Raw genomic sequence first — 26,338 nt, 5'->3', positions numbered from 1 at the left:
GGACTTCCTCGGTTACACAAGGGTACTGCATTCCTTATTTGTATCGCCATTTGGTTGGGTTACTAGGAAGCAGTATGGCCCAAATAGGATAGATAGATGATAGATAGATGATAGATAGATAGATAGATAAGTAGATAATAGATAGATAGATAGATAGATAGATAGATAGATAGATAGATAGATAGGTCTTGATGGTATTTTTGACTTTCTATTTATAGTTTAATTTTATTACAATTGTTGCAAAGGGTAGTGTTTTAGAAATCATTTCAAATCTCACATGGGAAAATTCACAGTGCATAGATTAGGCAGAGGCTAAAATATGTATAAACATTTCATGTATGTATGAATCTAAAACCATGAAAACTCAAATATTTAGTTAGTTTTGGATTCATGTTTCTTATGTATGCCAAACCAAAATGCAATATAAAACTACAGTGCTTTTCTGTATGTGATATTTCCCATGACTGTAAAAGACATGTTACATTGCATATGTACTATGTGTTTCCATCAAGAGTTTGGTCTTTTTTCCTTAGTGTCTGTTCTAGTTTCATTCCTGTAGCTATAATAAAATACACTTTTGAAAAGAAACTTAGAGTAAAAACAGTGTGTCTAGTTTAGAATCCCAAGTCATAGTCCACCATTTTAAAGGAAGTCAAGGCAGTAAGTCAAGGCAACCAGTCATAGGACATCTACGGTCAAGAGCAAAGACAGGATATAGGCACCCTTACTTGCTTGTGCCCTGCCTTGTGTTCCATCAGCTTTCTCCACTCTGATACTGTTTAGGACTCTCTGCCTAGGGAATGGTGCTGCCCACAATAGGCTGTTTTTTCTTATGTCAATCACCAATCAAGACAGTACCTCACAAATATTACCACAGGCCAACCTGATCAAGGTAATTCCCCAGTTAGAGTCTCTTTCTAGGTGGTTCTAGATTGTGTTGACTGTGAAAATAGCACAGTATCAGATAATCACCTAGGCATATAGTATAGAATAAAACAAAATTTGGAATGTTTCCCAGGGTGATGTATTAGTCATGAGGCATGACTCCTTATGTGAAGATTAAAAAGAAGAAATCAAACTCATGGCTTTGGGAACAGAATCTGTTTCCTATGAAATAGCACAAGGGTTTCTGGACATACTTTCACAGAAACAACTTTAGTCCAGCTGCCTTGGTAATACTTTAAGGGTTCCTGGAACTGACTAGCAAGTACTAACTTCAAATTGCTGTTGTCAGATATCTTAGTTACTTTTCTATCCATGTGAAGAGAGACCATGACCACTACAACTCTGATAAAAGAAAGCACTGAATTGGAGGCTTGCTTACAGCTTCAGAGGGTTAGTCCATGAACATCATGGTGAACATGGCAGCAGGCAGGCATGGTGCAGGGGCAGCAGCTGTAGACTTATGTCCTGATCCAAAGGCAGCAGGTAGAAAAAGACACTGGGCCAGACAGGAGCTTTTGAATCCTTCAGTGACACATCTCCTGCATTAAGGCCGCACCTCCTAATCCTTCTTAAACAGTTCCACTTCTGGGTATCTAAAGCATTCAGTTATATGCATGAGCCTATAGGGGTCATTCTCACTCAAAGCATCACATCGGTGAAGCCAATTTAAAAATTATTGTTTTATATTTCACTTATCATGTAAATGCACATTGGCTGGTGGTACATGTGCCATGGCGCATGTATGAGGTCAGAGAAAAGCCTGCTAGAGTCAGTTCTCTCCTGCCATTATGTGATCTGGGGATTGAACTCACATCTCCAGACTTGGCAGCAAGCACCTTTTACCCACACGTCTATCCCACCAGCCCAAAGAAAGCCAATTATAAAAACCCTTAACATTCTTCTACTAAATATTTATTCTTTACCAGCTAGTGTTTCACCTACCACCTTTAGGCCCAAAGTCAGGGTTCTGAGAAATGAAGGGATATTTCGCTTGAATGAATGAAAATGTGGCCATGGTCATGAATGAAAATATGATTCAAGTTGGTACAAAGGGCTTATTTGAAAGGGTTACAAAAGTGAGAATTCTGTCATGAATGCATGCTTCATCTTTTTTAGTGTGAAAAAATCTTTTGCCACCTTTCCCCATGTGCCTTTGATGGAATTAGTTTGAATCTTTTTCATATCGTTTTAACAATATGAGTCAGGACAGCTGGACTTACTGCTATAAGACTTTATTTTTTTTTTCAAATTTCCTGTTAGTGGAAGATATAAAAGTGCTTTAAAAATTAATGCAGTAATAATACCTGCTCTGTTTGAGGAAAGAATGGACATTTATGGATGTCCACACTTCCCATGTTTCCAAGAAGATGTCTCATGTAGTTAAAAGTACAATCTTGCTCTCACCAACCCTTTAAATTCAGTTCCCAAAACCCACATCAGGTTTTGGGAAAAAAAACCACTCACAATCTCCTGCAACTCCAGCTCTAGAGGATTCAGTGCCCCCCTCTTCTGGCCTTACCTGGAGGGTAACTATAGTTACCTCCACATACCTGGTATGTGTATACCATATACCTCATAGGCATACACATATCCCTCTCCCATTTCTTGATAAAAGAATTGCTTCCTTTGGTCAAGATCCTCCTGAGGACCCAGTCACAAGGCATCTGTACAATGTCTGTAAAGTCCTTCATGCTGCACCTCTAAGCCACAGTAACCAACAGCCTCAAGTTCATCCCAGTTCTCCTGTTTTAAGTTAACACCTACAGTCACTGAAGAAGCTGCTCTTTGTCATTACAAACGGTGAGAGAGACAGGCACAGACTGTGACAATTCATTCTCTCTCCCTTTCTACTTACAATTTAGGGTGCCATCAGAGAGAAATAATTAATTGACCTGTCTGGAGAACAAATAAATCACCGACTCAATATGGTGCTTGGAGCCCGTAGCTCCTTTCTGCAGCGTCGCCAGGTAATAGCTCTAACGTATGGGGTTGGCGAGCTCTTCTGACACGTCTCCCAGGCTCCCTGACCCCTCTCGATGCTGTGGCAGTGAAATATGACAAGGACCGCAGTGCAGTTACGTTAGGACAGGCTGCACATCAGTAACCATCACAACAGAGCTCGTAAGTACAAGGAAACTAATGTGGTACGTGATGTAATGACAAGGGACATCCTTTGAATGTCATCTTCAGAGCATGGAGATGCCTCGGGCAGCTAGCTGATAACAGGACTTGCCACTCAGGCATGAGGACCTGAGTTCGAATTCTCCAAACCCGCATAAAGTGAGACGTAGTAAGAGCTGTAAAGACAATGTTCCTGTGATGAGATGGGAGACCGAGACAAAAGAACCACAGATGCTCACAGGCTAGCTCGCTTGGCATACGCGGTGGAAAACCTAATAGAGACCCCGTCTCAAACAGGACAGAAGGCAAGAATTAACCATGCGTACTTGTCCTCTGACCTCTTCATGCGCACTACAATGTGTGTGTGTGTGTGTGTGTATGTATGTGCGTGTGTATGTGTGTGTGTGCGTATGTGTGTGTAGCTACCTTATTAATTACTTAATCATTTTAAAGCAATTCATTTTTGGTTTCAATCAGCCTGAAAAAATTATAACCAAGGTAACATGGTATGTTTCAACACACACACACACACACACACACACACAGAGAGAGAGAGAGAGAGAGAGAGACAGAGAGAGAGAGAGAGAGAGAGAGAGAGAGAGAGAGAGAGAGAGCCAGCTTCCAGTTAATGTCACTATTATACTTCTGCATTGTATCTGTAGAATATCCATGCCTACTGTGGAGGCTAGAATGAGACGCCCGTCATACTCTCAGACATTTGAATGCTCTATCCCCAGCTGATGGTGCTGATGATGTTTGCAGAGACATAAGGGGTCTTTGGCCTTTTCAGAGGAAGTATGTCACAGAGGCAGACATTGAGGCAAGCCAGACTTGTGCCAGGCCAGGAGGTAGTGGTGCACACCTTTATTCCCAGCACTTGAGAGAAGCAGTGGGATCTCTGAATTCAAGGCCAGCATAGTCTACAGAGTAAGTTTCCAGGACAGCAAGGGTTATACAGAGAAACCTTGTTTCAAAATGGCAGCGGGTGAGGGGGAAGACAGGCCATTTCTAGTTCACCAACATGTGAGCCCTCAGCTTCCTGCTCCTACCATTATGCCTGTACTCTACCACCATGGACACTAACTTTCTGGAACTGTCTGACCAAACAAACTTTTTCTTCTACAAGTTCCCCATTCATGGTGTTTGATCATAGTGATAGAAGTATAACTAAGACATCTACCACCCACGTGACCTAGGAACATTTGGTATTCTATATTTGGGAATAGAATTCCAATCAGAGGGCTGGAGAGATGGCTCAGTGGTTAAGAGCACTGACTGTTCTTCCAGAGGTCCTGAGTTCAATTCCCAGCACCCACATGGTGGCTTACAACCATCTGTAATGGGATCTGATGCCCTCTTGTGGTGTGTCTGAAGAGGGTGACAGTGTACTCATATACATAAAATAAATCTTTAAAAAAAAAAAGAATTCCAATCAGAAAGAAATTCAAGGTATTCACCGTATTAGCTGCATTTGTTAAGAAATTCTTTACTGTATCTGCCAAGATAACTCTGTACTTGAAGCTTCAGTTAAGGTTTAAAGAGAACACAGGGTAAGCACTACCAGTATTTTACTAGATGCATACTATGAAACTGCATTGAAGGTTTTATTTCAGCATCACAGTTTAGTTCAGTCCTCAGACCTCATCAGAGAAGTCTCTTGGTGCATGAGATGGTGGTTAACAACGAAATCCACAACTGGTTAAAGTCCAGAGAATAAATGAGATGGAGTTCTCAGGCACAAATGGAACATCCATGACACATTCATCCCCCCAGGCTCAGAGTCCATCCAGAATGAGGTGACACCCAGAGAACTGTGAGGTCAATCACTGATGGACCTAAACCTCTCACTAGATACACACCTGCTTCTTAAGTCTCACACATTCTTTATGACTACAGCATCCCCAGCAAGTTCTGGGGAAGGGCATCTAATGCAAACTAGATGACCAAGCTTCACTTCTGAGACTGTTCCTATGAGTGGAAACTTTCAAGAACAATATTCAGAGGGTAAGAAAAGTTAATCAAGAGTACTTCATGCCCAGAGACACAACAAACTTATTGGTGATGCCAATTCATTTCCCCTTAGTCGTTATCAAAGGGTTTTAGCAGTTGACGTGTAATGAAAAGCTTCCAGTGAATTCATTTGACAATCCAGCAAATGAGGTTTCAGCATGTATTTATAAATCACACACAAATTGTCAAGCTGAACACAAATGTAAGGTGACACTTGTAAAAACCACTATCTTAACTCGCGCGCGCGCGCGCGCACACACACACACACACACACACACACACACACACACACACACATTTTCTGAATGAAGAGGATGTATTTTATGGCTTCAATTCAAAAGTGCTTCAAGACCCCTGCAGGAAGTTAGCTAAAACATCTGTGTTCCTTCCTCTCACAATAGAACATCCTTGACAGGCAACTTCTAGGTAAATAATCTTGAAAGTTGTGTGCTAAATTAGCCCATTATTTTCAGTCAGTTTCACTCACAGGGATAAAAATGCCTTCAGTACTTAGCATGGCAGCGTCTGTTAAATGGTTTGCCAACAAATACATTGTTAACTTGATTTTTCTTTCTGCAATTTGTGCTGTGCTTTCTTTCTTCAAATACTTCCATTTAATCAACAGTCCCCCCATCAAGAGCTTTAAACTAGTATGCCAAGCCTTGTGGCTCATGCCTGCAACTCCAGCACTCAGGAGGGGGGAGGCAGGAGGATTGTAAGCTTAAGTTCATCCACCAATACATAGTGAGTTTGAATACAGTTTGGCGACACCTCATGCACTGTTTTGTTGCTATTATTTGTTTTGCTCAAAAGTAAAACAACAAAAACTATCTTATCAACCAAATGTACCGAAAGCTTTTAGCTTGTCACACACTACCAGTGTGTTACCAGACATAACATTTGTTATGTCTGCACGGTGATGTGGAGTATACTGCAGAGAAGCAGGGAACTGAGTGAGGAGGGCAATGAACAATCCAGGCTCATTTTCAGTATATTTAAGGGTCTGTAGAGATAGCTCAGCTGCTAGGGCCACATTGTTAGAGGACCCAAGTTCCATTCTCAGGACCACAACAAGTGACTCACAACCACCTGTGACTCCAAGTCCAGCAGATACATACAATGCTCTCTTCTGGTTTCCTTGGGCATCTGTACATAGATGTATATATAAGCACACACACAAATGCACACAAAAGTAAAATAAATATTTTTAAATGCATAGTCATGGTCTAAACCTTTGACTAGAATTCTTTTTCTCATTACTCTCAGCTAAACGTCTTCATGAACCCCGAGTTAAAATGAACTTCAACAAACCTACAGAAATGAATTTGGCCAGTTAAAAATTAATAGTGGCGATAACTCCAGATACAAAATTCATGACAGACAGACAAACATCCTTCCACTTTTAAGCAGTGTGAATTATCTCCCACAGATGACATGCCTTTCCAGGGACAGTATCATTTTCTTCTGCTATGTCTCTTTCCCATATCATACAGAATGAATTTGCATAGAATTGAAGTGTATATCACATGTGAGATAGACATGTAGCCTCTCTTCACTCTATCTAGGACAATGGTGAGGGACAAGCCACCCTCAGCTCTATACATCCAAAGGCACAGGCATGGTCAGCCAGCCTTCCTTCCTTCTTTCCTTCCTTCCTTCCTTCCTTCCTTCCTTCCTTCCTTCCTTCCTTCCCTCCCTCCCTCCCTCCCTCCCTCCCTCCCTCCTTCCTTCCTTCCTTCCTTCTTCCTTCCTTCCTTCCTGCAGATAACTAAGCTCTTATTTGAAGATGATCAAGTTTCAAAACAGAGTGATCCTGTTGGCAAAGCTTCACTCAGGATATTACTGAATGGGACCTTTGTCCTCACATCCCTACCTTTGCAAGCACAGAAGCATGTACAGGTGTTAGGCACTGCACATTTTACAAGGAAGGGACTCTATACAGCATGCAACCAGGAACAAATCCATGAAACTCAGTCCACTTTCTTAGTTTCAAACAGAGTTCATTCTCTTTTTTTCTTCTTAAAAGTTTCATTGCTGTTGTTTTTGAGATGAGATTTGTGTTATAGCCTAGGCTGTCCTTGAACTCCCTACATAGCTGAGATAACCTTGACGTTCTCAGATCTCTGCCTGTACCTCCCCAGTGGAGGCACGTGTCATCAAATCCAACTCTGTGTGATGTTACAGATGGAAGGAATGCTTCACGCGTGCTAAGACATCACTCTACCAACAGCACTGTCTCCGAAGCCTGTGTTAATTACATGTCCCTGGACAGGACGCAGATAGAAATGTAAATGGTTTAAGACTCTCTTAATGACTTACAATGTCAATTATTTTTTAAAAAATTGGCAAATGCTCGGGCTTTTAGTCACATGGCATTTAATGCTCGGTAGAACATATTAAAAACAGATTTCTTAATCTCCATGAGCTAAGTCAGTGTGTATGAACTTCAGCAGTTATATTTCATAGATAATAGCACTTACACATTATTGTATTAAGATGGATAGGACAAGAGACTATATAGCAAGACATGTCCAACCTGTGGCCTGCGGACTGCAAGTGTCCAAGGACAGTGAGGAGTTCTTCTCAATACATTTTTAAGTGACAACATTTTATCACAGTGTCAAAAGTTTGGACACCCTTGAAGTAGATGTAGAGGGTTAAGTGCTTCTGGCTTGGGGAGACTTCAGGAGTGATTGGCATAAAGGAATAAACAACGTAACGACTGAAACTCAGAGGACAGCACCCAAGGGGAAAGTGATCCCCATAAACTCATATCCAAATAGGGAGCTGTACAGGTAGCTACTGGCTGTACTCACTCAAAGCCCATGTGTGCGTGTGTGTGTGTGTGTGCACTTGCATGTGTGCATGAGAGGAGGGCAGAGTTTAGCACTGAGTGTCATACTCATATCCCTTTGTACCTTATTTTCTGAGGCAGAATCCACCCCACTCCAATCTTTGTAGTGCATTGATTTGACTAGGCTGCCTGGCCAATGAGTTTCAAGGGCTTGCCTGTTCTTCATTCCCTCAGCATCTGGAATCCCAGCATGTACCTCTGTACCAGGCTTTCATGTGGGTTTTGTGGACCCAAACTCAGGTCTTCATGCCTGAGAGGAAAACACTTTTCCAATGATACCATACCCTTAGCCCTCAGTCCCTGAATTCTGTCACTGCACTGAATACAAACCTGTTCATATAACATACACGTAGATGTGTTTAGCTGATTCCAATTTGGGCTGTTTTGATGCATTTTATGTAGTCAATTATTTTCATTTCTCAGAGAATCAAGCATGACCCTTATTTATAAGAGCATAGATACTCTTCTCACGGTTTTATTAAGAATAAGGACATATGTAGTAGATGGTATGTGGACAAGGACGGGATCTAAATCCCTATTCCATAGTATCCAACTCACTCTGGGGATGAAGGCATGCATGAGAGTTAAATGTTGAGTCTTGAGAATTCATATCTTAGGTCATATTCATCTGAAAGGCCTGTTGAAAAATATGGATGATATATCCATGGAATTCGTACATTTATAAATCCAGTCTTTCTTGTGAGTTTTCATATTCTCTCTCTCTCTCTCTCTCTCTCTCTCTCTCTTTTTTTTTTTCTCTCTCTCTCTCAATGTGGAGGAATGAGACTGCATCTAGTTTTGTTTAAAAATATTTATATGTGTATGCGTATGCCTGCACTAATTTATGTGCACTGTGTGTAAACACAAAGCCAGAAGAGGGCATCACATCCTTGAGAATCAAAATTACAGAAGTTTGTGAGCTCTCATGTGGGTTTCTAAAATCAAACCTGGCTCCTTTGTTGGAGCAATAAGTGTTTCTAACTACTGAGACATTCTTTCAACTCCTATATCTAATTTTGATTAGTAAGCGAGATAGGAAAAGAATCCATCATCGTGACTGCATGCCTGTTTAAACTCTGTGCTCATTCATGCCCCTAAACCTCAGCATGGTGCTTTTCTATTATGCCAAAAAAACTCCACTAAAGGATGAAAGACTGTCCATGTTGACTAAACTCCTCAAAGAGTATCTGAGTGATGGAAAAAGGAGATGAGAACCAAGGAATTACAGATGAAAAAAGGCAGTTTACACTGGTCCCCAAGTGGGCCAGTCAAATGCAGTCACTCCTCTTATGGTCCAAGTTCTATTTTCCTTTGTGAAGTCTGTGTCTAGAATTGATAAACGCTGAGAGGATGGAGCTGTAGCATCACCACGCTCAGATGGAGCTGTAGCATCACCACGCTCATTACCAGGACAGGGCTTAGCACAAGGTGGACTTGTGTTTTCCATGCTGTCTCAGCAAGAACCCCAGCTCAAGCACCAAGAGAATAGTGCTTATTAATGAAGGCATCAGAAGCTCCACAGAGGAAACTGGGAGCGTTGGCATCTCCTATGCTATAAATACCCAGCTATGTGATTCATTCAGCTCTAAAGCCAGGCACATGGTTTTCTTTGCAAGTCACGTCATTTATGTATCCTTGCAAATGACGTGGAAAAATCGAACAAACGAAGAACAGAGGACAAATCTTGGCTGCAGGCACACTGGAGAATCCAGACCTATGAGTCTGTAAGCCAAATACACGGCAAGGAGCACAATCCAGGTAAATCTCAGGGTTGAAGCTTCTTCTAGGCAGGGTTGGAACACTTTTCTGCCAGCCAGGTACAAGCCAGGCATGACCCTGCTCAAGTGTCTGAGGTCACAGGGGATCAAGAACATTAGGCGACAGAAAAAAAAGTACTTTTCACAAATATTTGATATTCTCCTGTGTGTATGTGCTTGTATCTATGAAGGCACATGTACACATGTATCCATGAGTGTGGAGGCCAGAGGTTAACCTTGGGTGTCATTCTTCGTGAGACACCCATAGTACTCCTTCAAACAAGCTAGAGTCAGGGTCTTATCAAGCAGGCAGGGTGGCCTGGCCAGCACAGGGGACCCACCATTCTCCACTGTTTCCCTAGCACTGGGATCACAACCATGTTGCACCATTTGAGGAGAGTCTTTTAGGAGGGTTCTGGGGCTTGAACTAAGTCTTTGTGCTTGTAAGACAAGTGATTTACTGACTAGACCTTCTAGTAATCCCCCATTTCTCAAATCTTAGTTTTCTTAAGGGTCAACAGAACTGTTTTGTTATTGTCGTTGCTATTCTGCAATTAGCTCTCTCTCTCTCTCTCTCTCTCTCTCTCTCTCTCTCTCTCTGTGTGTGTGTGTGTGTGTGTGTGTTCCTTTTGTTTTTTTATTAGTATATTTGTTTGATGTTGAAGCAAGATCTCACACTAACCTAGAACTTACCATGTAGCTTGGACTCATTCATGGTGAGTCTTCTCTTTCAACCTCCCAAGTCTAAGATCACAGAGCAGGGAGCTTCTAACCATATGGCTTTTTCACAAGACAAACACACTTATAGTGTTTTCTTGTGATGCCCTATTGATACTGATGCTGTTGCCTTGACAACCTCATTTTTCAGGAGGGGGAGAATCAAAAAGTGAGAAGGGACCACAGAATGCCCAGCCTCCTGTCTTATGTGTGCCAGCACTACATTTTCATGACTAATTTGGTTCACTTCTCAGGTTTAAAAAAATCTGACCTCTGCAAAAATACAAGTATTCCCATGAAAAACATCTCACTGAGTTGCTGAGAGGAAGGCTAATTACCATCCATCCCTTAGACTTCAGAGTTGACTAACAGGATATTTTTGTGTCTTTTTTGGAGAGGAGAGGGGGTCATTTACAGTAGCTTATATAAGTATGAGAATTTTCATGAAACATTTCTCAAAATCATTTAGCCAAGTTACTTCCATGGTCTATTCTACACACTAAGCACCGTAGCATCTCATTTTCCTCTGTATTGAAACTAAGATTTAAGATTTGAGATTGATTGAGGATTAAGAACTTGTGATATGTTCTCATGCAGTTGGGCAACAATATATAATGATTGTGGGCTACATGTTTCAAAAACCTAGAAAAGATTTTGAGTTCTTTTATTATTAATGTTGAATATATGTGCACATGTTGATTCTGATATGACTATTACAAATGTGTATATATTCAAATGTTACATGGAATCTCATAGATATAAGTTTCATTTGTAAAAAATAAACTTAAGAACAGGGATATAAGATCTTGTTTCAACTGAGGGATGGCCCTGCTTACATAAGCTGCTATAAATGACTCCCTCCTCTCCATAAGACAGGAAAATATTTAGAATATTTAGAATAAATGATAGAATTTACATAGTTGTGGCAGAAATGTAATTGTGGTATGATTGTCATAGACTGGTTCTTCCTGAGGCATAATTAACCTATGCAATGGTTCTTAGGCATGATACTGATGAATGATTCACTTGATACTGGTCCTTACTGGAGATAATTAGCACATAATTGTCCTTACAAAGGTCTGATTAGCAAGCTGGCCTCAAATTTGCTATATAGCTGAAAACTGCCTTAATCTTCTAATCAGTCTATTTCTACATAGGATATCTCACCATACCCAGCTCGTGTGCTAACTGGGATCAAATCCAAGACTTCATACATGCTAGGTAAATATTCTACCCATTGAGCCACATCCCCAGGCCCTGAGTTTCTTTATAATAAATCAGTAAAACAAAATGTAGCCCTGAGTTCTGTGAGATACTCAAGTAAGTTGATCAAATCTAAGAAGGGAGTGTACATGCCCAATTCAAAGTTTTTCAGTCAGAAGCCAAGGAAAATGACTTGAGGCTTACAGATGGCATCTCATGAAACTGGCAGTTTTGGGTGACTGAGCTCTTGGCCTTGGAACCCAATACTATCTCAAAATACATCCTTCCAAGCCAGAGTTACTTGACAAGGCACCCAGTTGATGCCTGGCCTCCTTAAGAGCTGACTGCTTGCAGGCAGAGAACTGCACGTTTGGCAGACACAGAAGAGGTCTGTACTGTGAGCATATGGCAGGGAGATGGTTTTGGAAATCATTTTCTTCTCGGGCACTCTCTTTCTCTTTCCAATATTTGCCCTTATGATCCATGAAGCACTGGAGGAACTTTGCAAACACCGCCACAGACCCGTTTACTCAACAAAGCCCACAATTTCACAATGATATAATTTGTGAGTTGTGCATCTTAGTCCACAAAATAATGAAACTTTCAACTTCCACTTTTAAGGACCACTAAATAGATGCCCTGACACCACTCAGTTGCTCACGTGTGTCCACATCCTACTGTTTAGTTCATTTTCCCCAAGGAGTGTTCCTCTGAGTGAGGAGTTGAAACGTGGACCAGAATATATCCTATTTTATTTAGTTTACTGTTCTGTCTGGGGTTATGGACTTTACAGGTAGTAAGAGATCATGAAGTGAGATTCTGGTCTTTCTGAGGCTGGAGGCTGACTCTCTAAAGCACTTCATGGTCTTCTAGGAAGACACTTCTGCCAGAGAGTTCATAAGAGGTGAGGCCCTTTCTTCTTACCCTAGGATACAGATAAATCAGTTGGCTATGCTTGCCAATCAGCTATACACACAATGGAGAGCAGGGGGCATCTGGGAAAGAAACTCCTCTCAGAACCACTTGAAATGAAGGAGCATTAGGATTTGGTGATCTACAGACACTCAGGCCTGCCCTGGTCCAACAAGCCTGGACTTAATATAAATGTCACAAATTAGGGCAAAGGGACAGGATTCCACCTGGATATTAGGGAGGAAAACTGAGTGAAGAATGCCACCAAGAACTCAGTAGAGCCATGAGAATGTAAGGAGACAGAGAAGGGGCTGGCAGGAGAGTGTTCTGGAAGGTTTAGACTAGTAAGGGACTCTGAATAGGACTGGGAAGGGGAGGGATTATTGTTAATCAACTTGGGCTTGCTTTGAGTGTGTCTCATTAACTGTAACTTCCCTGGATTGTCTGCTGGACACATCTTGTGGTTTTTGAAGACAGAGTCTAAGGTAGCCTTACAACCCCCTATGTAACTAAGGATGACCTGGAATTCCTGACTCTCCTGCTGACTCCTCCTAACTGCTGGGATTCTGGGCATGTGCCTCACACCTACATAGAATGTTATATTTCAGAGAGAAAGATATCATAGCCATCTTAGATTCTTATGTTCTACATTCTTCTGTTACTGTTTATGCTAAATGGCAGAAAGGCACGTCTGAGATTATGATTACGGGAGGCAGAAAAATGAGCAAATACTTCCCAATGCCATTTTGAATTAAAAAATACTATGTTAGCTGGACAGTGGTGGCACATGCCTTTAATCCCACCAGCACTTGGGAGGCAGAGGCAGATTTCTGAGTTCAAGGCCAGCCTGGTCTACAGAGTGATTGCCAGGATAGCCAGGGCTATACAGAGAAACCCTGTCTAGAAAATATAATAATAATAATAATAATAATAATATTTGAGAGAGTTCAAAAACTGTCATGGTACATTAAAAAAAACCACTATGTCAACAAAATATTTGTGTGCAAATTAGTGGGCATAGCAGCATGTTCACACAGCTATAATCCCAGTGCTGAGAAGGCAAAGATAGAGAATCCCCAGAGCTAAGCAAACAAGCCAGCTCCAGGTTCACTGAGAGACCTGGCTCAAGAACTAAGTTGGAGAGGGGACCAGCAAGGTGTGTCAAAACCTGATGACCAGAGTTTGATCCTTGGAAACTATGGGAGTGGGGAGGGGGGAAGGCTTCAGCTAATTCCAGAATTGTTCCACATGTATATTGTAAAACTTGTATACTCGTGCATACATTCACATACAAATGCACAGGTACACATATAGCACACACACATATACACACGCATGTGCACATGCATAATACAAAATAATAATAAGGCGGAAAGCCATGTAGGAAACCACCCAGTACTGAACTCTGATAGCCAATGCAGATGCATGCATGCACCATGCAACCCACACACATGCATATATGAACATTTATATACACATATACTCAAAAAGAATTACCTGAATCAATGATTACATTCTTACAAATCTTTTTCATGGTGAGCTCCATCATAAACAAACAGATTAGCATTTAACAAATAACTCTGTGATGAGTGTGCAATATTATGGAAATTAAAGGTTAACATTGGTTATTAAAATGTAGCCAGCAGCATTCCTTGAACCAACGGAAGTCTTCTCTGTGGGCATCTACTTGTTTATTCTATGTGTATATGTTATGTTCAAGCTTGGGTGTGCCACAGGACAGCTGAGAAAGTCAGAAGACAATTCAGAGAGTCAGCTCTCTTTCCCCACCTTGTTGAGTCACGTGTCTCTTGTTGTATCTGTCCCACCATGTTATGTGCTCCTGACTAACTGGCCCACGTGCTTCCACAGACTTCTCCCTGTCTTTGTCTCGTGCACAATCATAAGACTTCTGGGATGACAGATGTGCACCCTTGCATCCAAATGTTTTCATGTGGGTTCTGAGGAGTGACAGAATTCAGGTTGTCAGGCTTGAGTGGCTAGGGTATTGAGACAGGGAGCCAGCCAGACCCTGACCTTTGTCAAAGGAATTCTAAACACTGTCTTTTTCTGTGGAACACAAACTCAGAGATGTGATGACTTCGGCTGTGGTCTGTTTTCAGAAGGGATACATGTTAACGAAAGGACAGCTCTGGTTAAAGACAGTTGCATTTCTGAATGTGGCAGGCTTGTTTTACATCTCTTAATGCCTCCCAGTTCTTGAGTTTGTGAGAAAAACAGACACCAAGCATTAAATATCTGATATTTTAATGCAGGAAGTCTGGTTAGAAAGAAGGTAATGTCTCCATTATCAGATAAAATGGAAATGTCAATAGTTCTCTCTTTTTACTGTTTGGTTCACATGTGTGTTTGTGTGTATGCTGGTACGTGCATGTGCAAGGGTGAATGCCCATGTGTGTACTTGAATTTGGAGGCCAGAGGAGAACATTACTTGTCGTATCTCAGGAGCTATCTACCTTCCTTTTGAGACATGGTCCCTTTCTGTCCTGGAACCTCAAAGAAGGCACGCCAGCTGGCTGGTCAGTGAACCCACCTGTGTTCACCTCTCCCGGGCTGGAGTGGTGGGAACAAAGTGGCCAGCATCATGTTGGAAGGTTTGGAAGGCACAGAAGACAAGGACTGTCTGAGTTAACCACACGAGGCAGATGCTTTCAACATAAAGAAGAGCAAAGTTGGCCTTTGTAGGAAAATAATCTCAACTGGATATAATCGTATTAAGGGAATTAAGCCAGTTTCGGAATAACAAAAATGGCCGTCCTTCTCTAGTTTGTACTTCCTGGATTTTATACAGATACAGGAAGTCATGTATGTATATATGACATGGAAGAATAGAAAAGTCTAAGACAAGGTGACTAATGAGGGGGGCAGAGAAAGGTGGGCTGAGGGAGAGGGGGTGGCAGGCTTGTTCAACATAAAATATAATATCATATAATTATATATTTACATGAAATTTCAAAGTTGATAGAAAGAAAGGAGGACGGAAGGAAGGACAGAAAAGGAAAGAAGAAAGGGAAGGAAGGAATGGAAGGAAGAGAAGGGAAGGAAGGAAAAGGAGGGAAAGAAGAAAGAAAGAGAAAGAGGAAGAGAAAGAGAGAGAAAGAGAGAAGCTGCTTGACAAGAGATAAGAGGGATGGAGGAAGAGTAGACAAGAGGAAGTGAGCAAAGAAGAAAGAGAGTTGGAGGCACACCCCTCATCAGAACCAGGAGAGAAGGATAGACAGAGGCAGGACAGCAAAGAAGGAGAGACAGGGAGGTAAGGAGGGATGGAGGGACGATAGCAGGGAGAGAAGAAGAAGAGGGAGGGAGCGCAGAAGGGAGGGAAGGAAAGGAAGGAGGGATGGAGAGAAGGGAAGGATATGCCTTAGCTATCTTCAGCTATTGGATCAGAAGAATTGCTGGATAATTGCTGTCCAAGTCTCATCCCCACAGTGGGCAGTATGCAAAACTGGCTGATAAACCCTCTCAGGACTATCTAGAAGATACATCAGTGGGGCTTTTAAAACCACAAATGTGCCGGGGGTTGGGGGGGGCACCTCACACAAATGCACGTGCTCCCCAGCTCACACTCGCTCTCCTGTGAGCCTCCTGCTGAACAGCTACAGACTTCCTCAGGGCATCTTCTCACTCAGAAAGTCCTCGGTGAGGAAGTGTAATGAGCAGCAGGGAAATCACAGGAGTCTGCAGCACTACCTGTTCCAATTTCACAGATAAAATAGCTGAGCCACCCTTTCTTTACAGAGGCCGGAAAGAGCCAGGAAATGACACTCCAGAGATAATCGCATAAGCATTGGGATAATGACAAGAGAATACCCTTAAAGAAAATTGGCAGAGGCCCCCATTACCTGCTCCATGCAGGGCCTGTGTAGCGCTAGGCAATCAAGAGAGCCACCAATATTGAAATTGTAGGCTGTCTGGGAATGATGCATCTACACAGACTGTGTTTAGGGGACAAAAAAAAAAAAAAAAAACAGAACTCCTGCATAGGGCAGGGACCTGAATATGCTAGTTACCCTTGGAGCCACAGTGCAAGGGGAAGAGACAGCTGACACACTGAAATACCAGCTTGTTTTTGACCTTCGGACTTAACTCTGAAAACTCCAGAGGAAAGAGTGCTGGCCTCCCAGTGGCTTCCCAGGCCCCTTTTATTCAGCTGCAAGGTTTTGCAGCCTTAGAAAACACTGCACCCATTCAGTACAGACAGCTTGAGCAAGAGCCAGCTGAGGGATGTCACTCGGTCAACAGGAAGTGAGTGTGGACAAAAGGTCCAAGCTGAGGCATGCTGCTCTGCTGCTCTGCATTTTATTTTGATACTGAGACTAGTCAAATTTGGATCTTGCAGCAGGAGCCAGAATTAAAAAAAAAAAAAAAACCCTCCCAGGATAGCTGTGATTTTTCTTTTTAAAGGCACAGTCCCCAACAATCCCCAACATCAGTCATATGCTAAACCTAACCACAGGAAAAGCAAGGGGAGAATATGAATTTCTTAATTATTCTTTTCTGAGTACATCTACAATACATAATTGCTCATTTCTTTTCACTGAAATATTTATTCAGCCAGTGATTTCTTTTGCTTCTTGTAGCCAAGGGTGTTATTCTTATTTTGTTTTGCTTGTGGTATTTACTCTGTACCCTAGTCTGGCTTTGAATGCATAGCAATGCTCCTGTCTCAGCCTTCTGATTACAGGACAGAGGTTGCCCCAACATCTGGCTACACAGGGCTAGTTCTTAAGAATGTAAACCGAAGGGGCTGAGAAAATAAATCAGTCCAGAAGTGCTTGCCTTGCAAGCATGCTGAGTTTGTTACCAGCACCCATGTAAAAAGTCTGGTGTGGTAAGCTCTGCCTTTAGTGCTTATAGTGCTCCTCTGGGGAGGCAGACACAGGAAGGTCACAGCGCTCGCCGGCCAGTCAGCATAATGAAATCAGCGAGCTCCAGGTTCAGTGAGAGACCCTGACTCAAAAAATAAGGTCAATGGCTATTGAGGAAGACACCTGACAGTCACTCTGGCCTACAGAAACATGTGAACACACTAGCACATTCAGTTACCCATAGAAACTCATGCATATGTACCCATGTGCAGGTACACGCACATACATAAGGAATGTATAAGGAGCTGTCACGTCTTACCAGGAAAAAAGTCTTCTAAAATAAAATGCACCTCCTTTTTCCCCACATCCGCTCATGTCAGGAACCTCTGAGTTTCACCAGGCCATCTGTAGGGTTTTGGAACTCGAAACATCTTTGTTTAAATTCCCTTTCTGCTATTTCCTGGGTGTCCCTATGTCCACTAAAGTTTTCTCATCTTGAAACTAGACATAGGGCTCACTGAAATGTAAAAGGAAACCAACCAGAAGAGATAGTAAGCAAACAGACTGAACATGTTGGCCACATTCTTGAGGCCATCCTGTTCATTGAGAGGGAACCCCTGGCATATCCCCCATATTGAGACTGTAGGCTTGAGACAGGGCTCAACTGGCAAGGGTGAGCTGCATATGAGATCTTAAGTTTCATCCCCAGAGCCCGCAAAGAAAAGCTAGGCTTTATAGCACAGGGTTGCAATCCCTCCACTGAGGAGATGAAGACATTGGGCTTGCTGCATAGCAAAAACCAGGTGGGAAACACATGAGGAATGCCTCTTGAAGTTGTCTCATTCAGGGGAGCTTTCCAGAAGTTAGGATGATTCTGCCCCCACCCTAACCCCCCAGAACTGAGAATTTCATCATGGCACTACTGCTGGGTGGAGATTTAGAGACAACTGAATAGACTATGGACAAGAGAGCCTGGACTGACCATGTAGGTGCTCGGAGAGTCGAAAGGGAAAAAGTAAACAGGCCAACCAAACACGACAGAAGTGGTTTGGAAAATAAATGCAACAGATTTGAAAAATTCTTATGACTCTTACATGCCATTGAAATGAAGGATCAAAATGGCCAAACAAGCATTTGCCAAGTGTCTGTGAGGCCCAGGGTTGCCCCGAGACTCAGGAATCTAGAAATGTAAATAGGGCTGTCCTCTCATGGCTGACGTGGCATCACAGTGAGGGGGCGCATCCTTCCGAGATAGAAAGCCAGGATCTGGATCTAGGATTTGCTGTGTACTAGGTACTGGTGGAGGAATGTTACTTGGCCTTCATGGCTATCTTGCTTTAAAGGACTCTTGTGACACTTAAGGAAACTGCTGTATCCACAATGCTTACAACTGTTGGCAGAGATATGTCATGGACAACGGCTGTCTCTACTCGCACAGAAGATAAGAGGCAGTAAGTATGGCTATGGTGATCGATCTTTACTTAATATGATCTCCCAGATGACATCACTGCATGAGTACTTGTCAATTCACCTCTGGTTTAAAACCACTGAGGCTTGTGCTTGTAAAATACATTTCCCAAAATCCTTTGGCAATTATCTCAATTATCTTCCCGTTGTCTTGGTAGGTGGTAAAATAAAGAGAAAGAATCAAAGCAATTCTTTCTCCTACGGTGTCTCTAGCTGCCACCAAATAGCCCTGCCATGATTTTGGCTTTCAGCAGACTGACCCAGCTTCTGGCTTATGATGACACTATCTCCTCCCACTGTCACATAGACCTGGGGTGGGGACATGCTTCACCTCCTTCCATTATGTCTGCATACCTACCACATGTTAGTCATTTCCTCTTGTCATACTTCAGAGTGAGAGCATCCCCCATCTCTCACCTACTCCTGCCCTGTCTAGCTCCCCAGGTCTCCCATTTCTGTTTAAACAATCTTTTTGAACTGCCTAGAGGAATTTCCGTTTTCTTGGCCCAAGCCTGGTTTTAGACATGCTGGGTCCTATAAAATGGGTAAGGCTGGGTTGTGTTAAGATGGAGATAAAATTCCAAACTGTCTGAGCATCCAAACCAGATTGAATGACTCAGGCTCTTGAACTTTAGCAAAGAGGTCAACAGTAGCTGCTGTTTGGTTGATACCCAACATCAGACCCATTAGCTCTTTGTACATGGCTGCTAAGTATCCCCCAAGATGGAATATCCAGATTAAATGTCCAACTCTGTCACTTACTCATTCTGTGACTCCAGTAAGGAAGTCTTCTGCTTGCCTGCATGCTTGAAGCTGACAAATGGGGATGATAAAAGTGTTGGAATACAGATCCATTGGTAGGATGACTGTCTAGTGTGTTCAAGGCCCAGGGTTGATTCCCAGGTACACATATCTAATCCCAGCACTTGGGAAATGCAGGAGTTTCACAGTTCACGGTTCAAGGTTGTCCTCAGACAACCTACATAACAAGTTGTAGGCCAGCCTGGGCTACATGAGACTGTCTCAAAAATGACAACATGTGGATAACTATGTAAGACTTGTCCAAGACTGAGTCTATCAACATCCCATCATGGTTGGGATAGGGATTATTGAAGCCCCACCTTCATCTGCAGAACTAAGAGGTGGTAGGTCCTGGCTTTTGGCTGGGTTTCACTTTAATGTTTCAGCTGCTGGGAAGTTATCCATGCTCCAGAAAACAACCCCATGCACAAGCTTACGGGAGCAACCCTCATTAAATTCAGTGGGACACACACACACACACATACACACACACACACACGTAAGTAGATGTAGAATTCAGAAGGAGTGAGAAGTGTCTAAGAAAGTGTACAAGGGGTTGAATATGACCGAAATATACACATGTATGAAAATTGTCAAAGAATAAATAAAAATGTATTTTACAAATTAATAGAAGTGTTGCCAGAGTGAGGATGAACGAGTTGACATGAAGAGGGCCTGGTAAAAAACTCACGCTCCTCAAAATTTTAATGCCATTCTAAAAGCTTGCCAGCACAGTTTAGTACATTGAGGACTCAAATTTCTGGCAATCAGTTCAAAGCAGTTGCAAGCTAGGAAGACTGAATTGGTTTTACAAACATAAACCTGTCGATTGTTGGTGACCCAGCTAGATGGCTCACTGGCATCTTCTCAGCCCCTGATCCTGTCTGATCCGAGCAGGGAAACAGAGCAACACAGCACACAAGTAGTGATTCACCAGGGGGAGATTAAGACCTAGCTCTGTGCTGATAACCAAGCAGTATGCAACAGGAGAGGACAAACACATAGGAAATCTCAGAACCCATGCATAAGGGCGCAGAGTAGATGTGCACGCTAGGGAGAGTTCACGGTTAGGAAGAGGTTACAGAGACTGTTCTGCCATCATGAAGACAGAAAGCACACACTCGTTTGATATTTAGAGGCCTCAGAATCTATGTTTATTCTATGTCACTGTGATAAATAAACACTGAACTTACAGAGAGGGTTTTCTTGGCTTACAACGTCACAGCTCATCATGAAGAGAAGCCAGGGCAGGTTACCTTTCCCTTGTTTGTGCCAAACAGGCCTTTTTTTCTGATCATGTTGTTATCACCCAAATGTTTCATGATCCACAGTTTTATAAGAAGCTGTAAGAATTTTATCTTCTGCCTTCTTCATGACGCCCTACCCCATCTTCATTATGCCCACCTCAACTTCATTACGTCCCACTCCCACCTTCCTTATGCCCTATCCCCATCCTAGTCACTCCCCTCCCCCTACATGTCTTAATTAGATGTCATGGGCTAGGTTTTGCCAACACTCTTCAGCCCTTGAACTTCAGGCTTCTTGATACATGTACTGAAGTTTTCACAGTACCTGTCCCCCTCCAGACCCATCAAACTAGATACACCATGTATCAAATATATTATTATTTCTGTGTGTTTGGGTGGCTCTTTCTCACTCCATCTTGGTTATAACCATAACATCAGGATCCACCCTCACATGCCTTCCTCAGTCCATGTTTTTCTATGTCATACTGTTTTCTGCCTGTAATGTATGTCCACACAAGTTTCATACCTCAGTTCTCCTTGTCCATGTCCCTTACATTCTTCTATAGGTCACTGAAACGTCTGTTCTGCCTTCTGTCATCCTATTTTATTATGTGTTGTCAATAGACCCACCTACAACACTGTATAGAGTGCATTATCATTTCAGTACAATAAGCAGAGAGTCTGGTTACACTGGTATTAATGGTGTAGCAGTAGAACATTCTTGAACAAAGACATACTCAGCTGCAGTACTAAAATATAGCATCCTTCTGTTACCACAGGAAGAAGCACAAAGATTAAAAGGTATCAAGAAATGAGCACCATGCTACCAGGGACAGCTGACCTACTGAGTCTGGGTCAGATCCACTCCATAGACATTGATAGCCCAATAGCCCAAGCCACCTTTTGGTGATCACATGTGGTGATCACATGGATTACTAGCCAATATATTGAACCAAAAGGCCACATTCTTAGCCTGTCTCTTTTCATGTAGCTTTCATCCACCTTGGACAATTCCAATTCTCTCCCCCAAACTGACTCCAAAATACAGTTTTAGAGACATTAATTTGTTCATGCACAAACTTCTATAGTCTACACTGTTTAATTGCAATATCTTTGTTTTGGCTTTTATGCAAACCACTTCATAACAAGTTTCCAGCTTGTGCTGGAGGTTGCATGACTAATGGCTCCATGCATGCAGGCATGGGACATTTAAGTCATCAGAAAATGCCATGCGGCTGTCTGGCTGTGCCAAGATCTTTCCTTTTCTGAATATATTTTTTTTCTTGTCATCTCTGACTGATAAATGTCCACTCATCCTTCAGAGTCAAGCTCCAGCGCTGCCTCCTCCTCCCTGCAGCTTCTCCCGTGCCCTTTCCAAGCTTAGAGGTGATTTAGACACATCCTCATTTTTGTCTGAGAGCATCTTGCTTCTGCACAGTGGCATAAGAGTTAAGACTGTTATGGCCCCATGGGTTGGAGGCCTCGAAGCTTGGATCATTGCACCTTGACTGCCTCATCTGTGAAATGCTGGAGGATGTAAAGAGTTGGGATCTGTGTTGTTAGAATTGAAATACACACTCCCCTTAAGTACTTACTGGCTATTATATTACCATCAACTGAGAGGCTCATATAACTCTCTAGGCTATCAGTGACTGTCCATCTCTCCATCACTTGAGCACATGGGCAGTATAGCCTATCGCTTGCCAACATCAGGCAACGCGTGTCAAATGTATGACAGACACTAGGCCACATCAAATTTAAATTGAGTATCTAGGAAGGATGAATCCCATTCATGGCTGAGTGCTTGGCCACTAGACTCCATTTTTTAATGCATGTCTCACATTACCAATATTCATCAAATCTACCTAACTTTTAGAAAGAAGACCATTGAGAAGAGGAAGGACAAACCCCACCAGGCTGGACCAAATGAAGCAAAACATGCCAAGACATCTGCCTATCACTTAATTTCCCAAGAAGTAGGAAAGAGATTGCGTGTGTGTGTGTGTGCGTGTGTGTGTGTGTGTGTGTGTAATTGTTTTTGGTTTTGGGTTGGTTTGGTTTGGTTTTTTACAGGAAAGAACTATGTCCTCACACCCTCACCCTCAACATGGTTTTTAACTCAGAAAGCAATCTTGCCCTGTGTGTTGAATGCTAACTGCCCCCTGCAGGTTTGTATTTAAAAGCTCCTTTCTAAGATGGTTGTACTATTTAGGCACTATTTGGTGAAACCTTCAGGAAGTGAAGCCAGGTTCAGAGAAATGGGTCACTGGGGACAGGCTTTGGCTATTTTCCAGTTTGCACTGCTTCTGGATTTGCCCAGATGTGAGACAGCTGCCTCAGAGCCCTGCCGTCACAGTGGAGAACAGCATGAGGCAAAATATCCTCTCCGCTATGAACATAAATGTACTGTCAATCTGTAAGGCAACATGGATAAATCCTCCCTTCCCTCCCCTCTCTTTCCCTCCTCTCCCTTCCCCCACCCTTCCCTTCCCTCCTGGTGCCTCTTCCCTCCCCTCTTCTCCCCTTCCTTTCCATCCCTTCTCCTATTTCTTCCCTTCCTCTCCTCTCTGCTCTACTCCAGAGCTTCTTGTTAGTTTTTGGATACAAAGTTAATGTGCCCTGAGTTTGTTTAAAGTGATGCTCTCGGCTGAGGCCAAAGGTAAAGGCCTAGAGTGTTCTATCCAGAGCTGAACAGCTTCCCATTTCTACAGCACATGACTGTGTCAACAGAAGTTATGGGCATTCAATTTTGAGATGACAGCCAGCATTTTATGGCCACTCGGATGTGGAAAAAGCCAGGCCAGGAGGAAAATATAGAATGAAATGAGGGATGGGGGAAAAGTGCATTTTATAGGCTCAACTTCAGTGATATTTTATTCAAACAGAAAGCAGCAGAAATTCTTAAAATATATAGTGTCTCTCAAAGAGAAGTTCCCTGGTCACCACACATACTTTTCACACATCCCTCTCAAACGAGATTGGAAAGACAAAAACAAACAAACAAAAGTCAATCACAGAAGATATGAAAAAGTAAAAAAAAAAATCCTGGTAGGGTAACAGCTAGTTGACCCCTGGTTGGAGGGGGGAGGAGGATGGGGGGTGGTAAAATAAAACATGGCTGGAAATCATGGCTTTGTCTAAAGACGGAGTTTTAAAACTGGAAACAATTTGTACAATGTCTCTTCTGACCAGATAGTTTTCTCCACTCTGTTCCCATAAAGTCTGGGCAGGAGCCAGTTGGAAAGGTTCCTTACAGCTGTCCAGAGAAGGGTCACAGAGGCGGAAATGAGAAGGTTTTAAATGCTGGGATCATTCCCTTTGCTTCTCAGCATATTGAAGGCAGGGGCCTTTTAGTCACTGATATCTGCAGTTTGCTCCTTGCAGTCAGCCCAGCTTGGGAAAATAACAAAATCAGTTTCCTGAAAGGCTTTCCAGTCAGAGAAGCGTAGGTTTCCACTCTAAGCATTTAAGCACAATAAATGACTTCTCCTGGGCCAGAGGCTTCTAGAAAGACTAACACCATTTTTAAGGTTCAGACTATGCTGTAACGTGTTACATAAAAACTCTTGACCAGTGTAAATGTCAGCAGGGAAGGAATATGTTCAGGAGAGAGATCTGCATAATCAGTTCTTGCAGCTTCAGCTAAGGGGGTCTTACTGAAAATAACAGACTCAGTTTATGACACGCAGCACCGACTCTAATAGCTATTTACATCTCAAGTGGGAGCTTGGCTGCTCTGGACCAGTTACCTCAATGTGCAAAGAGTAGAAAAATACACTTTCCAAATATATCCTGCAGTCAAGGGTTGCTGGAAGGGTTGTCAGTGTATGAAGAGAAGATAGACTGACTGATGGCCATTTGTTCAGATGAATGCATTTTAAATACCAAAGGTACACATGGGTATGTGCAGTCCCATGCCCCTGCCACCAGACCAGGAATAATATATAAACTTTGCCCTGGACTGATCTACCAGGAACAGCTCAGCCACCATTGATCTTTTGTTGATCTTTTGGGTTATTTGGCTTATTTTCCTAGAAGAGTCCTTGGTGTTAAATTTCCAGTCTTTTGGGTCTGTTTTCTGGTGGGAAAGGAAATCGTGAACTGTATGGTTTATGTAGCAACTGGAAACTGTATAAGTAGAATAACGGGCACAGTGTGATATCAGATCTTGAAGTCTGAAGTCTACATAAGTCCTTCCTTCCAGGAATGTCTATGGGCAGTCTTAGATTGCGATTATAAAACTCGAGGTGTCTTCCACTCTTTGCAGCCTCTATGTAATAATTTGACTCAAACTGTCATGTCAGATGGTTCAGAATCCACTCTCTGGATTCACTAATGGCTGTAACTAAGGAATAAACTGCCATTTTAACTTCTTTTCCAGAGTCTCAAATCCGAAACTTAACAGACAAGTGACATTTATTTTCTAACCAGCAAAACATATGCACTGGCTCCCAATCCTTCATGTGCTAACTAATACTACTGATGTGCTCAGAGACAAGGCATGGTTCACATGGGGTTGACGTTCCCAATTTACTGACTTGTCTACTTTGTTGTTGTTAGCTGAGATTCAGATTGTAACACATCAAAATTGGTAGTTAAGAGTCAGGAAATAGGAGGGGCTCTGCTGAAAATGAAAAAAAAAAAACAAGAAAGGGAGAAAATATTAGTACCAAAAGAAACGCAATCACACACAAATTTAAAGCATACATGATCGGGAAAGCTCATTATTCACTTTCCAACCTCTGCTTCCAAACTGAAGAGCCCAGTATCAGCAAAGAGACCCAGAAATCCTGGCAACAGCACTTGTAGTTCTGTTCTTCCAAACCGGACCTTCTGCTTTGAAGTCCTAACTTCCAACCCCCATTTTGTCACTCTTGTTCTCAATGGTGGCCGCCTGTGTCACATCATATAAATATGGGATTTGCTTGGTTTTGGTTTTTGTTCTTTGTCAATTAGCACAAGCTGAAGTTATCTGAGAACAGGAACCTCAGTTAAGAAAATGGCCTGTAGACAAGTCTGTGGGGGCATTTTCTTAATGAATGACTGATGTGGGAGGGCCCAGCCCACTGTGGGCAGTGTCACTCCTGGGAAGGCGGTCCTGGGTTGTATAAAAAGCTGAGCAAGCAATGGGGAGCAAACCAGTATATAGCAGTCCTCCATGACCTCTGCATCAGCTCTTGTCTCCCCATTGCTGCCTTGGCTTACTGCCCTGACTTCCCTGGATGATGGACTACAAACTGTAAGATGAAATAACCCCCTCTAAGCTGCTTCTGGTCATGTGTTTTACTAACAGCAACAAAAACCCTAACTAAGGCAATAGTCTAAGAGGAGCAAGACTCATGTTTCTTCTTCTCCTTCTCCTTCTCCTTCTCCTTCTCCTTCTCCTTCTCCTTCTCCTTCTCCTTCTCCTTCTCCTTCTCCTTCTCCTTCCCCTTCCCCTTCCCCTTCCCCTTCCCCTTCCCCTTCCCCTTCCCCTTC

The 26,338-nt window shown here is 42.6% G+C and overlaps 1 protein-coding gene across 3 annotated transcripts in view; it reads right to left on the bottom strand.

The window, feature by feature from the left end:
* Positions 1-26,338, bottom strand: part of Rbms3 (RNA binding motif single stranded interacting protein 3) — a 656,597-nt gene that overhangs the window by 406,280 nt on the left and 223,979 nt on the right. For all 3 annotated transcript variants that reach the window (XM_028767340.1, XM_028767342.1, XM_028767343.1), the window contains exon 3: positions 1,140-1,164. In XM_028767340.1, the coding sequence (XP_028623173.1) occupies positions 1,140-1,164 (25 nt within the window). The remainder of the gene's footprint in view (positions 1-1,139; positions 1,165-26,338) is intronic.

Source organism: Grammomys surdaster, unplaced genomic scaffold, assembly GCF_004785775.1.
Source record: "Grammomys surdaster isolate TR1022 unplaced genomic scaffold, NIH_TR_1.0 172, whole genome shotgun sequence".
NCBI lineage: Eukaryota > Metazoa > Chordata > Mammalia > Rodentia > Muridae > Grammomys > Grammomys surdaster.
The sequence above is the reverse complement of the archived record's forward strand: the minus strand, read 5'-3'. Positions and strand labels throughout refer to the sequence as shown.